The sequence below is a fragment of the Ambystoma mexicanum genome, chromosome 3p (assembly GCF_040938575.1).
Source record: "Ambystoma mexicanum isolate Mex_15411 chromosome 3p, UKY_AmexF1_1, whole genome shotgun sequence".
In the NCBI taxonomy this organism is placed as follows: domain Eukaryota; kingdom Metazoa; phylum Chordata; class Amphibia; order Caudata; family Ambystomatidae; genus Ambystoma; species Ambystoma mexicanum.
Window position 1 is genome coordinate 346,822,398 of NC_090925.1, and position 14,815 is coordinate 346,837,212.

The 14,815-nt window shown below is 49.0% G+C and overlaps 1 protein-coding gene across 2 annotated transcripts in view; it reads left to right on the top strand.

The window, feature by feature from the left end:
• Positions 1–211: 211 nt before the first annotated feature.
• HM13 (histocompatibility minor 13) overlaps positions 212–14,815 on the top strand; it is a 381,463-nt gene continuing 366,859 nt past the window's right edge. Inside the window, exon 1 of one of the 2 annotated variants that reach the window (XM_069650965.1) lies at positions 212–693. In XM_069650965.1, coding sequence (XP_069507066.1) covers positions 511–693 — 183 coding nt within the window. In that variant the 5' untranslated portion in view covers positions 212–510. The remainder of the gene's footprint in view (positions 694–14,815) is intronic. The other variant, XR_011304252.1, reaches the window with a different exon arrangement.

Sequence of the window (14,815 nt, forward strand, 5' to 3'; positions counted from 1 at the left end):
GCTAAACGTCGTTGCGGGTTGCCTATCTTTTCTGTTATTTCAGTATGGGTGTGCCATTTAATTTCCGAAGCTAGCAGCCATCTTACTGTGTAGTTTGTTTTCCACTACCAGTCCCCTATAAGAAGGTAGAGCGATTTTCCATTGTCGTTTATCTCGTATTGGTTTTGAGAAAATATGTACGTATTAATAGAGACCGTCATATTTTCGATATGGGGCGCATTGTCGCAGACTTCCTATGTTTAACAGACCTCCCTTCGATACACGGCTCCAATCCAAGGCCGCCGCCCGTTGCTATGGGAAGAAAGGAGCGTGCGCACCGTTTTATCCGGTTTCGACGTCACTTCCTAGTTGTTTAGGTAACGTGGCTTTACCGGCACAGGAGAGCAGCGGACCTCTGAAACAGCACAGCCACCGCCGTGAATTATCCAGTGCACCCGTTAGGTTTGCCCGATCCTCCCCACCCGCCCCCTTTCCCCGCTCCCTTAACTCCCCATCTGCATAGCTTCAGCCATGGCGGAATCTGAGGCGACACCTTCGCTGCTCAATGACACGGACCCTACGGCCACCAATGCTTCGGCCCGTCTCCCGGCGTCTCCCGAGGGCACGGCGCTGGCCTATGGAAGCCTGATGCTTATGGCGCTGCTGCCCATCTTCTATGGGGCGCTGCGGAGTGTCAGCTGTGCCAAGAGCAAGGTGAGTAGGTCCGGAGACATAGGGAGCCATACACGAGTAGGTTGAGCGGCCACTACCTGGGGGGAAGTGGGTAACAGTTTTCTTTGTTGTAATTCTTATGATTTCCCATACGGCCCCCCTCCCCCCCGTCTTGTGGTGCCTGGTAACACCTGTGCATAGGTGCCATAAAAATGTCCAATAAATAAATAAACCATAAGGGAGAATATGGGGTTGCAGCGAGAGATGGAATGGACAGCATTTGTGGGGGAATACGCATTCTCAGTCCCATGTGTAGTCAAGTGTCCCCCTAACCAGCTGATGTATCTTTTCTGATGGGACCCCTGTGTTGTGTGTTGCCCCTTTAAGAAGACGAGTCATGACTCGAGCCAATAAAAGCGGGCTCTGTATGCACGTGGGCCACTGCAGCAGAGATCCAGTAACCAGCAACTGTGTGCCTGAGTATCATTGTGTGGAGTGTTTGTTGTGTGCCAACGGCCGGGCTTGTGTCTGAGCCCCGGCCTGTGTGATCACAGGGCTGAGGCTCACGTGTGCTGGGTGCCCCCTGCATTGGTGTCTTGTCAGGTGATCCCAACATAAGCAGGGTGACCCCCTGCTTGGAAGCCTACTGCGTGATCGAAGCCTATGTGTCTAACTGGGTGACCCCAGTGTCTGAGGCGGTCAGGCCCCTGTGCCCTGTTGGAGGGGGAGACTGCGCGACCGCTGTGGCTGACCGGCGTTTGCTGGGCCATGCGAGGGGTATGTGTGGTGCGAGTGGTATGTGTGGTGCTCTGTGAGGGAGAGTGGAGCTCTGCGGCGATGACAGGATGGCAGCCGCCAACATTTTCCCTGCACTGCGGGGTGAAGGAGGGGCTGTGTGGTCGTGTGCACCCATCCCCCACCAGTTGGGCCAAGCACTTTTCCCTGCGCAGGCACAAGGGAGGAGCCACTTGTTTGCTCGAGCTATCCCCACACCCGGGCCAAGCGGCGGTGAAGGGGGAGTGGCAGCCTGTGCTGGAGCGTTTAGCCAGCAGTCCCTGGCAAAGGGGAAACAGAAAATAACGTGAAGGAACCATGTGTTGCGTTTGGGCCCTTATCCATGCCCGGGTGGTGGTGATGGGTGGTGTGGCTGCCATCTACTGGAACGTTTTACCTGCAGTCTCCATGAGAAGGGGAAATGAAGAGAACATACCATAACGTGGATGCCCTGTCATGTATCTGTGACACCTGGAGCAGGAAAAGGACTCCACATCCAGCCACTGAACTGTGGCGGTGAGTTGCTCTGTGGGGGTGCATAGCCTGAAGAGGGAGAAGAGCCCCACCCCTTCTACCCCAGATCTGAGAGGGAGAGCGAACACTCTTCCTTCCGGGTGGGGGTATGGTCAGAGGAGCACCTAGAGGCCTGAGTTTGGTGCTGTGGAGGACTGCACTCTGCAGGCTCCAGCAACAGGGCCACACAAGTCAAGGCATCACACGAGTGGACGCCACAGAGTAGTGGCTCGGAGCGAGTGCTCGTGCGCCCTGGTGACAAGGAACTGTGCAACATCAGTTGCCCATCATGGGGGATGAGGAGAATGATGCCCAAGAGGCGTATCGGCAGAATGGACAGTTTGCGCCACTGTATGCTTTTGATGTGGTAGGAGCACCTGCCGTTCTGGGACCTCGTTGGATGGCTTGGGTGGAAAACCTTGAGCTATATTTTGAGGCGGTGGAGATAAAATAAAGGGTAAAACGGCCAATCTGCTGTACTCAGCCAATCCAGCTGTCCAGAAACTGTTTAAGACTTTGCGGCCTAGAGACCACATATGCCACAGCCATTGCTGCGCTCAATGAATACTTTATGCCATGATCAATTGTGACTTTGAATGGTTCAGGATGAGTTGTGCGAGTCAAGAGGAAGGGCAGAGCTTGGATGCGTTTCATGGCAAGCTTCGTAATATCGTGCTATCCTGCGCTCTGGGCAACTTCGATAATTAAGTCAGGGCCCAGATAATCTATGGCTGTAGCTCTGCCAAGGTGCAGAAGCAGGTCCTCCGGGAGCCTGGGTTGAGCTTTGACCGGATCCTAGAACTGGGACGCGCCCAGGAGCTGGTGGAGGTGCGTGCCTCGGCCATGGACATCACCAGGCATCAGCTTAAGCTGGAAGCCCCCATGCAGTGGGTGAAATTGGAGGTCGTGGTCAAGTGCCAAGGAAGTAGGCCGGCAAGAAAAGGGGAATGGCCACGAAAGGAGACAGGCGCCACGTTATGCCCTCAGTGTGGATGGGGCTTGCCGCACGCACATGAGTGCCCAGCCAGAGGACATACGTGCGGGAGGTGTGGGAAAGAAGATAATTCATGGGTCTGCCCAGCCCCGTCGCCTGCCAGCCCAGTGGGGCCAACAGCAGGGAGTGCTACAGGGAGGAAACTGCCCAAAACAGCCGTGGTCCAGGTGGCAGAGGACCAGAGAAGGCAGTTTGATTACATGGAGGATGACGAAGGCGAAGATGTATTCTTCCTGTCCTGTGCCAATACAAGCGACCAGGGGCGCCTCCTGTCCTGTCGCAATGTAAGTGGACAGGGACGCCTCCTGCAAAGGCAGGCTTATTAGAGCATAACGGTCCAGGGAGGACTGACTGTTTGATCCCAGAAAATATAGGGCTGCTGGGTCTGAAGCGGGTACTTGGACTGGAAAGCACTAAGTTTGCTGTGGTTGAATACATTATAGTACTGGTGTGCAGAATGAAATGCACGAACAGTTGTGGGCTCGGTTGCAGGGCCATTGTTGCTGTGATGTGTGTCGCCCCTTTAACTGGGGCGTGTTGCCCCTTTAAGAAGACGAGTCATGACTCGAGCCAATAAAAGGGGGCTCTGCATGCACATGGGGTACTGCAGCAGAGACCCACTACCCGGCAACTCTGTCTCATTGTGTGGAGACAATGTCCACTTACATTGCGACAGGACAGGAGGCGCCCCTGGTCGCTTGTATTGGCACAGGACAGGAAGAATACATCTTCGCCTTCGTGGAGTGTTTGCTTTGTGTCTGAGCCCCGGCCTGTGTGATCACAGGACCAAGGCTGACGTGTGCTGGGTGCCCCCAGCATTGGTGTCTTGTCAGGTGATTACGACATAAGCAGGGTGGCCCCTGCCTGGAAGCCTGCTGCGTGATTGCGGCCTGTGTGTCTAACTGGGTGACCCCAGTGCTTGGTGTCTCCCACTCCGGGGCCCTGAGAGCGGGACACCATACACTGGATTGCGCTAATTGCCCCCCACCCATCTCCTAATCACCAAAACAACTGTATTCTATTCCTCTCCTGTACCACCTCCTTTTTAAAGTCGCATTCTGGTATACTACAACTACCCTTTCCATTTCATGTCTTCCACTGGATCTCCTAAAACTTGCTTTACCTTAATTGGATTTTAAAACCTTAATTTACCAACTATCCATTCAACTGGAAACATTATCTTCACTGAAATCCCATCCTTGCACCTTTCTTGACATCATAAAAGAGCTTGCTATTCCTCTTCCTCACCTACTTATGGTCAGTTACCTTGTGACCTCTCCTCTGTTCAATCGACCGGTCGGCTTCAGTGATACCTGACTGACGAACATGGACCAACATGGATCTAGTCCAAGGGTCTACAAGCTTTGGCTCTCCAAATGTTCTGAACTACATCTCTCTCCTACTAATATCATATTGTACCTGACCCACTTACTGGATTCAGGCCTAGTTTTTTAACCTCTGGTAAAGCCACCAAAGTTTGAGACATGTTCCAGGTAGTGTTCCCCCCCTCATACATTCGAAGAGAGCCAATACATATCTAAATTAGTTTTCCACTGTCCTGTAACTTCACAATGATTATTGCATTTCTCTTTAGCATAGGTCTCTATCTTGCATACTCGGTTTTATTGTCTCATTCAGCATCCGGTTTAACTCCTCCATGCAGCCATTACTGCTGGGATGATAAATGAATGTTCTATGGTGCCGCCTTTCAGGTGCAAAATAGTACATTGCCGCTCAGAAACCAGAGGTGAGCCTCCTCGACCCACTCCTCCACCTCCCGTTTATTATCCATATCGCTCTTGCCTCCAGCCCTGCTAACTCTGGCATGTTTAACTGTTCTGTTGCACTTGAGGCATATAACTGAAAGGCACTGTTGAGATGATTCTGAATTACCAGGTTGAGATGATTCTGTATTGTCAGGATCCCAACATCTAAAGCATAATCGGGTTCCTTCGCCCTCGCTACTCTGGCTATTCAACTGATTACATCATTTTCTTAATGGGCTTTTAACTCCTGGGCATTGACTGGTATCCCTACAATGGTTCTCGTCACTTGGACAAGTCTACTTCCTTATTATTATTTGCCTTGCATTTGGTTGTAAGCTCTACAGCTTCCTCACACTTCCTGAAGAGTGGAATTTCCTGCAAGCCAATTCAATTCTTTAGTTTGACGTCCTCCTAATGTGACTTAGGATGTATTCGTCCTCGATTCTAGAGAAATGTCAGTTGGTCAGCAAGATATGAAGATTAGCAACAGCATGATCTACTCGCTCTCTCACTGGATTGTGCCATGGAAAAGAATGCATAGTCCTCCAAGATTTATTTGCTGGCCAACTGTTCAAGTTGCTTTAAAGCTTTCTTAAATACGGACGCTGCTATGCAGCTCCCTCTCCATCTGTGCGTGCTCCATACCATTGGTCAACTGTTTAAAAATCCTGATGGCTTTTGTGCCCAAATATTTCACAAACGTTGCATATTTCCTGTCCTCCGACTCTCTTGCCACCACAAGCTAGAATAAAACCTTTTTGTGTGCTCTTGGCGGACCTTCACACATTGACAGAAATGTATGCAGGGTGTTTACTCTGACACTGCTCTGCAATCGCGGTAAAGGCTCCTTCTGCTCCTCTTGACTATGCTCCTGTTTCTGGTGTACAAACCAACTACAAACTAACACTCGCAATGACGTGTCCTTGCAATGTTCAATCGACCGGTCCGCTTCAGTGATACCTGACTGACAAACATGGACCAACATGGATCTAGTCCAAGGGTCTACAAGCTTTGGCTCTCCAAATGTTCTGAACTACATCTCTCTCCTACTAATATCGTATTGTACCTGACCGACTTACTGGATTCAGGCCTAGTTTTTTAATTCACTAAAAGTTAACTTGGCTGCTCTCTCAGCCTACACTACGTCACAACAAAGAGTGTTGTGGTGGAAAATAACAGTTTATCAAAGCTTTCATGGAAGGGGTTAAGAGGATTGTCCGCCCCGCCCGCACCCTATTTCAAACCGAGCTCCCGGATGGGACTTAAATGTGGTTCTGACTAGACTCTCATGGGGCCCCTCCTTTGAGCCTATGCACAAGGCAAGTCTAAAAGACCTACCTATAAGACAACCTTCTTAGTAGCTATCACTTCTATAAGAAGGGTTAGTGAACTACAGGCTCTCTCGGTACTAGACCCTTTCGTTACTGTTCAGAGATAAGGTGGTTCTGCACACTCACCCTCGATTTGCGCCTACATTTATTTCCAAGTTCCACGTGAACCAGTCAATAGAACTGCCCACTTTCTTCCAGTACCCCACTAACATGGCCCAAAGAAGCCAACACACATTAGATGTGCACATGGCAGCCATGTTTTACCTGGTAAGAATAAAACCACTGAGGAAAACAAACCAATTTTTTGTTTCAGTGGCAGCTGGCAGAGAAGGTGATCATGTCTCGGAGTCAGCTATCTCAAGGTGGATAGTCAAATGCATCACACTTCGTTACACTCTTGCTAGGAGAGAACTGCCCTTGAAGCCTAGAGTACATTCTATGGCACTGGGGCTTCCATAGCATTCATTGCAAATGTTCCCCTAGGGTCCATTTTCAAAGCGGCAACCTGGAGTTCTGTACACACCTTTACAAAACACTGTTGCCTAGACACTCGTTCTAGGTCTGATTGTCAGGTGGGACAAGCAGTACTAAGACATCTTATCACTACTGTTCCTTCTCACAACCCACCTCCAGCTCCGGGTACTGCTCACTAGTCTATGCACAGCATGTGATTCTAAGCAGATTAACAAGCATCATAAGATATGCATTACTCACCATAATAGCATTTCTGATGATGATTTTATCTGATAGATTGACATGCGCCCACCCTTCCTCCCCGCTTGGGTGGAAGGAACATAGACCTCTTCCTACTTTCTCTCTTTTATGTAATCACTCATAAGCCTTGGGCTCCCTCATGGCAGAAAAAATACAGTCGGGGGGGGGGGGGGGGGGGGGGACCTCGACGCTTGAGGGATTTTGGGTACACTACACGTCACGGCAGGGATGTTACAGACACGCCTATGCCGATGTCCCCCTTCGATCCTCAAAAGACAAGATGCAATAATCTGCGGTTACCACTGGATGTCGGACCATATGCACAGCATGTGAATCTAAGCAGATACAATCATCAGAAATGCTATTCCGGTGAGTAATGCATGTCATGACAGCCAATAGGGGTTGGACGCAGGTGTGTGCATACATGCATTAGGCAGGGGTGGTGCGCAGTGTGTGGCGAACTCCATTAGGCGGGAGTTGCGTGTAGTACCAGCGATTGTATAGTTGCATCATAGGGGTGAGAATTGGGTTTTTTACTTTATTGTATTTTTATGGAGATGGAGAAGGCCACGCGTGTTGTGGCAGAGTTGGTATCAGAAGGTCCCTTATTGTAAAATAGCACGCTTGGCATTGTAGCGGCGGTTGTGTGCTGGTGGCACGACAAAGGCACAACATCAATTTGTTCCAACATGTGACCCCGTGAAGAGGGCTGTCTGACACTAACAAAGAGTGAGTGTTTGGGCATGTGGAGAAGGCCAGTGTGACAAGTGGAGTGTCTGGTTAGGCCTGTGGAGTGAATCTTGAAGTGGGAGTAAGGACGTGAGTAAACAGGCTAGCGGGAGACAGACAAGGGTGGGGAAAAGCAGGGATGATGTCCTATTTAGATAGCCCCCCATGTCCATATGTGTCGAAGTGCCCCAGTATCGCGAGCAATGTTAAAATATAATTTTCAGTGAGCCCAGGAGACTGCAGGTCAGTTTTTCCATGCGTAGCCCATGGAGGGTACAGCAAAATAGTAGAAAATATGTTTTCATATTCATTAACAAAATACAGGGGCTCTAAGCTGACGAGTAGACTGAACATGCTGGGGTTGTGGAAGCTATATGAGGAAAGAAAAGGGGCAAAGATAAAAAAAGAGGAGGGAGAGACAGAGCACACTGCCCCCGACCTACAGTGTCTACCCATCATTATGACCGGCAGCAGGGTAGACTAATCCCCAGCGAGAAATACCAGGAGGGGACGGATCAAAAGGTGTAGCGGGAAAAGGACAAAGGCACACAAAGGGAGGAGCTACACGCAAGGGGAGAGAGGAAATACCTAGCAGATATAGAGAAGAATACACGTCAACAGGCGCATTATTCAGTGAGAGGGAGAGGGTGGTAGAAGAGGAAGTACAAAGGAAAAGTAAGGGAGATTGGCTATCGGAAGAATTGCATTCAAAATAGATGACGAAGGGGGAGAGGAGGAAGGGGGCGATGACACGACATCAGACAGTGGACTGTTAAGGGACAAGTGTAGCGATTGGGGATAGTGACGAATGGACACCTGACAAGGGACGTAGGACGGGGGGGGAGGGGAAAGAGCAGAAATAACATGGTAGGAGTAGCGGGGACTGGCCCACCTCCCTCTGCAGCAGGGTAGGGAAGGTAAAAATGGGCCTAACTCAAGCCACCACACCGGGAGGAGGAACGAGTCCAAAGATGCAAGTGCTGCCGTTACTACTGGAAGGGAGGACGCGCATTTTGTGCCATGGTTTACAATGGACCGGGACAATCTAATATGCAGCCTGTCTTCCCTCGTTGCAGGTGCCAATAAATAGATACAGGCGGTCGAGAAAAAGACAGCAGGGGTGACATTAGCGAATGGGGACATGAAAATCTTGTTCACAGCAATAATAGGGGAGCACACGGATGAAATATGGAACCAGGCAGGGTATAAAGGAGTGGAGCACACATGCTCATGACGGGGGTCCCTTTAACAACTGCCGAGCACATGTCTTGGAAGTTATGAGAAGTATGTATCCTGACAGTTATGACTTGGGGACAGTGATGGCTCATAAAATGAAAAAAAACGATGACCCAGCTGACTATATAAAACTGGTACAAGACTTATGGACAAAAGAGAGGCTGGAGTCTTGGGATGAATGTATACTTTTGTTCTATCATATACTGATAAAGGGACTGCTGACAGAAGTACAGGCATCATTGGAAAATATTGTGGGCATTGAAGCCAAGGGGTGGCCAGAAATACAGGCAACGATAGTGCATTATTGCAAACGAAAGCAGGAGAGTGAGGTGCAGGCAGCAGAAAATGCTACCAAAGCGGAGAATAAACCAGTACAGAAGAAACTGGCTAAGCATACAATGGAAGGGGCATTGTTGGTACAAGACACCTCCGTAGTGGCACCCGTCCCACAGGGAGGGTTTCAGTGGAACATGCCACAGCAAGGGAGCTACATGCAGCCGCACTACACACCACAATGGGGAACCCCAGCACCACCAGGGAATTGCATGCAGGGGAGAGGGTACCCACAGCGAGGGAGGGTGGGTATATAAAGGATCAGGGTACAGGGTTCTTGGACTGTGCTATATATGAAAACATGTGGCACCTGGTGTGTACTTGCCCTTTCGTGCAACCTGCGCAGATGCAAGCAACTGAGGCAGCCCAGCAACAGGGGTTTGGCACAGCACCACCACAGTGGCAGCAGATCTGGCATCTTCCAGCACAAACGCAACAAGCACAAATGCCCACACAGTAGGGTGGGATGCAGACACAGGGGGGAAACCACAGAAGGAGGAGTAAGGGTCCTGGCTATGACACCACCAGCCGTAGCGGCGGCGACTGCAGTGTTGCTGAGACAGAACGTGATGCCCCACTACACCGGGATCAGCGTTGTGGGGGAACCCATTTTGCTTTTTCACCAGGTAACATGCAGCTATAGGGGGGGCCCACAGAGAGCGCAAGTGTGTCCAGTCCTAGCAGTAACTGACGACCCCGAAGAGGGACCCGAGGTGGCAGTGAAAATAGGACCAAGAGAGTTCTCCTTTCTCATACACGGGAGCTACCAAATCCTGCATCAGGGTGGGAGAATTCCCACTATCAAACAAAGTAATGGATATGCAGGGAGTATCTGGGGTGGTGGTCACAGTTCCAGTTACAGAGGATTTACCCATGACAATGGGGATGCAGCATCTTGTGGCCTCCCTACTGTATTCCAAAGACACCCGTATCAATCTACTGGGGAGGGATTTGCTCAGGAAGTTAAATGTCCTTCACAGAGAAAGGGATGAGGTGCACCATGCCAGTCATTATATTACACACACTTAGCCACACTCCTCTTACAAAGGAGTATCTGATGAGCAATTGTTCTCGTAGGAGGAGGGAGAGATGGTGTTTCAGCTACAAATACCTTGTCCAGTGCAAGTAAAAGAGAAACTGATACCAATACGAACACCGCTAGAAAGGAGAGGCAATGGAAGATGTCAAGAAAGTGGCAGAAAAAAATTATGGACTAAGGGGCCCCACGATGTAGGAGCACTGAATTGAGTGGGGGCAGTACAAATAAAATGAAGGGAGGAAGCACTGCTATCCTGGATGAAGCAATGCCCATTATCCAGAGAAGCAGATGAGGGAATCTACCCTACACGCACTATGGCAGCAGGGCATCATCTAGCCCTCCATATCATTGTGAAACACAGCAATGTACCCAATAAAGATATCTAAGGGTGGGTCATGGCGTTTCATCCAGAATATACGCCCCCTCATTGATCTGGTTGAAGCAGAGTTTCCCTTGGTTCCAAATCCCGCCACAATATTGTGTAACATCTCAACAAAGGCAACGTACTTGTCATTGACTTGAGGCTGCCCCGGGGGGGAGGGGTACTGTGACTTTACGCAGCATCTTTAATAGGGTGATCCAGATGGATCTCAGCAATGTACACATGCCAAGCATAGGGATCCAGTATGTTGATTATTTATTGTTATCCAGTGAGGCAGAGGAAGAGTGTAGAGCAGACTCAGTGCATCTTCTGACTTTGCTAGCGGACAAGGGATACAAGGTGGAGAAAGCAAAGCTGTAGTATTGCCAGGAAGAGGTTGTGCACCTAGGACAGATAATATCCATTGAGGGGTGCAGGGTAACACCAGAAAGGTTACAGGCAATACACTAACCACACGCCCACACACAATTAAATAGATGCAAAAACTATTGCAGGGAATGGGTGTTCGAGAACTCCACATCCACAAGGCCACTATTAAAGGGCCTTAAAGAAGATCACAAAGATCAGTGAACTAAAATGGACAGCAGGAATGAATGAGAGCTTCACAGAGCTGAAAGATGCATTGGCTCATGCGCCAGTGCTAGCAACGCCAAAACTACAGAGTGAAATGTTATGTATTCTCGCGCTCGGAAGGCTCGGTGATGACGGCAGTCCTCGCACAAGCCACATGGACAGAATCCAGAAGCCTACTACAGTGGCACTTTAGAACCCGTAATGCAAGGACACTTCCCCTGCGAACAAGCGCTTGTAGCTGCAGCGCTTGCCATAGAAAAGGTGACAACAATTACAGTGGGGTGTCTCATAGTACTATACGTGGGCGCACGCGCTATTTGCCATCCTCGAGAAATCCAAGAGCATACCAACCACACAGAGTGCATCCGGCTACGAGTTATACCCAGCCATTGAAGTAGTGAGGTGCTGAGTGGTCAACTCAGCTTGATAGCTTAGCCCATAGAGGAAGGGGGACTACATACATGATTGTGCGGTGCACACGGACAGACTGGAAGGGAACATACAGGTAAAAGAAGAAGAGATAACAGGGGCAGATATGACGGGTCGTCAAGTATAGACTCTGAGACAGGAAGGAGACATACTAAAGTGACAGTGCTGTGCACTATAAATGTGGAAAATGTAATGGCATCCCAACTGCGATTACCCTCACACTATTAGGCACAAGCAGCAGAATTGGTGGCAATGATCCATCTTGTCCGACACATCCTACGTCGCCTCAACAATACATTCAGGATTAACACGATGGTAGAGGAGAGGGTTCAGACGAAGTGATGACTCCCCGGTGCAACATGCAGAATTGCTTAAAGAGGTAATTGAGGTGTTAAAAGTACCAGCAGAAGTGGCAATTATAAAATGCGCTGCCCACACAGGTAGACAAGACAGAATATCATTGGGGAACAAAATGGTAGACAGAGCAGCGGAAGAAGCATCTTATTTACCTGAAGGAAGCACAAGGAGGTACCGAGGTTCAAAATAAAGAGCATCACTCATGGCGATAGAAAGAGAGAACTTCAATTCGATTTCGTCTTCCTCCTCCCCCCCCCATGTCCAAATAATTGAGCTGTAGGAGGAGGTACCAAAAGAGGGAAAATATCTGTGGATACAGCGTGGATGTTCCTTGTCTCCATCCGATCTTGTATACAGGCAGAATAGCACTGGGAAACCTGTAATGCTCCGGAAATTGCTAATTGCAGCATTGGAGCAGCTACACTACCCCACCCATTCATCCAAAGGAAGTATAGCAGCAGAAATAAATTTACGGTGGTACATGCCTAATTTGCATGAAGAGTGGCAGAGTTTGTGGGGAATTGTGTGAAGTGTTTTTGTGTGGCCATACTCTGAAGACGGCGCAGGAAAGACTACCTCGGCCGAAAGGACCCTTCCGGCTCTTGCATATCACCTACGTTGACATGCAAGAAAGGTGTGCCTCCTATCGGTACATGATGATAATTGTCCCATCTCACGTTGGCTGGAGGCCAGACCATGTGCAAAGAACGATGCAAAAAAGGTGCAGTATATGTGAAGAAATAAGGTTGGATAATGGCCAGCAGTTTGCCTTTTTGAGGAAATTGCGTGCCTCATGGGAATAAATCACAAACCCTGCAAAGTGTACTGACTGTAAGCGAACGGGATTGTTGATGGGATTAATGGCCTATTAGAACAACACTTGGCGAAGCTAACCTCTACTCTATGCCGAAACTAGCCTTTTCTGCCTCACCTTGCGGATCACAACTTGACTCGGTTCCATGTAATCATGTCGCCACAAAAATCTCGCCATGCAAAAATATCGCCGAAAAATTGCCGTTTTTTTGTGGTGACATTATTGCATGGAACATGCGGGGGACACCCCCGCAAACCCCAAACTGAGTTTCTTTTTTTTGCCCCTGTCCATATATATGTATCACCCAAATAATATCACCACAACACTTTCCCGGCGATATTATTTACGGCGACCATATATATGGTGATATTACCTGATACTCCCTTGACTCTGCACGAAATTGTAATGGGTCGGAGGATGCATGCACCTGTCCCTCCCACACGTTCAATTTCAGACGCTATCGCTAGCTCAGAAATCCTGAATGAAAGTGTAAATGACTGAAATGACTAAAACTCTACGCTGCATGTCCCGCCAGGTACAGTGACATACATGTTAGTCAGTCGACACTGGAAAAACAGCATGGTGCCCATCAGGTGAGGAGTTTCTGGAAGTACAGCCTCTCTATCTGGGTGAGCCAAGTCCTCATCCGCAACGTGGTTTTGGAAGTGGAAGGAGCCAAGATTCTGCAGCCCCTTTGAAGTGGTGTATGCCACACCAACAGCAGTGAAGATCAAAGACGGCATGGATCCATTTAGCCGACGTACTCAAAGATGACAGCAGCACAACGGAACCACCAAGCGTCACCTGATGGGATGTATTTGAGATCTTGGACGTTTTATGCTGCTCTTAGATGGTATAAAAGGCCCATCGATGGACAAGAAGTTGGGCCTGAGAGTACTAGCAGAAATGGGGGTGGGGGGAAAGATGAGAATTACTGTAAATACGATAGAGATTGGAATACTATGTGCATTTGCCTTTTTGTATTCTTTTTTTTTTTCTTCTCCCTTCTGGTCCTTGATGCAAAAAGGTAGTATGAGTACACCTGCTCATGGTGAGGGGAAGACACGCACTAAAAGGAGTATATCCAAAATATCTGAATTATATAATATAATTCAGAAGCCAGGTCCTCTCCTTCCCCAAAACGCCTGGTATAGGGAGATGAAGATGGTGGGGCGAGGGAGCACTAATGGCACCTATTACATGTGCTCACTCATCTCACAGGTAGCAGGGACACAATCTATTTCTGCCGCAAGAAGTGACTGTAAAGGAAGGGGGATGTCTGATGCATTTGTCTCTATGCAAAATAAGGGGGCTGGATCGCTGACGGGGCAGAAGTTTACGAGGATAACTTCTTAAAACTTGAAAGCATGTCCCGGGGTGAAGCATCCACACGTACGCTATTAGAATATAAAACAGAAGGACCCCAGAAAGGAAAACCGTTGCATCTACCCACAAGAGAATACTGTGCAAAACAACAGCAGGGCATGATATACCATTGTGCCACACCAGACCCCTCATGCAAATAAGAGGTTCGGTGTATCACAATGAAATGTGGGAAGGGAGGGATGGTCCAATGTCATGGAGAGGAATTGGTGAGGTTTGAAGTAAGGGTTGTCAAGAGGGTAAATGCGAAGTGTGGGGAGATATGGATGAGTAACATACATGCCTTAACATGGATAGATGAAAAACGCCACCCCGTTAACATAAAACCACATGCACAGTATAATTTATGTTTCAGAGCAAACGGAACAGTGGCAATGGGAATGGACACCAACTGTGAGAGAGAGCGGGACCACTGCAGTAATGGACATCTGGTGGGCCTGTGGAACAAAAGCATATGTCCAGCTACCACCTGGTTGGGGTGGAGTGTGTGCACTGGTGACTTTGCACAGCCCTACATTGGTGGTGTCACGCGCAGACTTGGCACCATTTGGTAACGTGTTGGCGCAAAAAAGAAAGGAGGAGGATACTGGGCCTTTGCGAGACACGAGAAGCAGCCCAAGATAACGAGGAGGAAGAGGGCAAGCAACTACATAGTCCACCCAAAGTTTGAATGCTCACCCACCACATTTTAGACTCTTTAGCAAGACATCTGTGTTCTTAGCCTCCCCCCTGATGCCTGGGTGCAAACCGCCACTAATGCAAAATGGATCCAGATTACCAGATACGTGTTGCTTCAA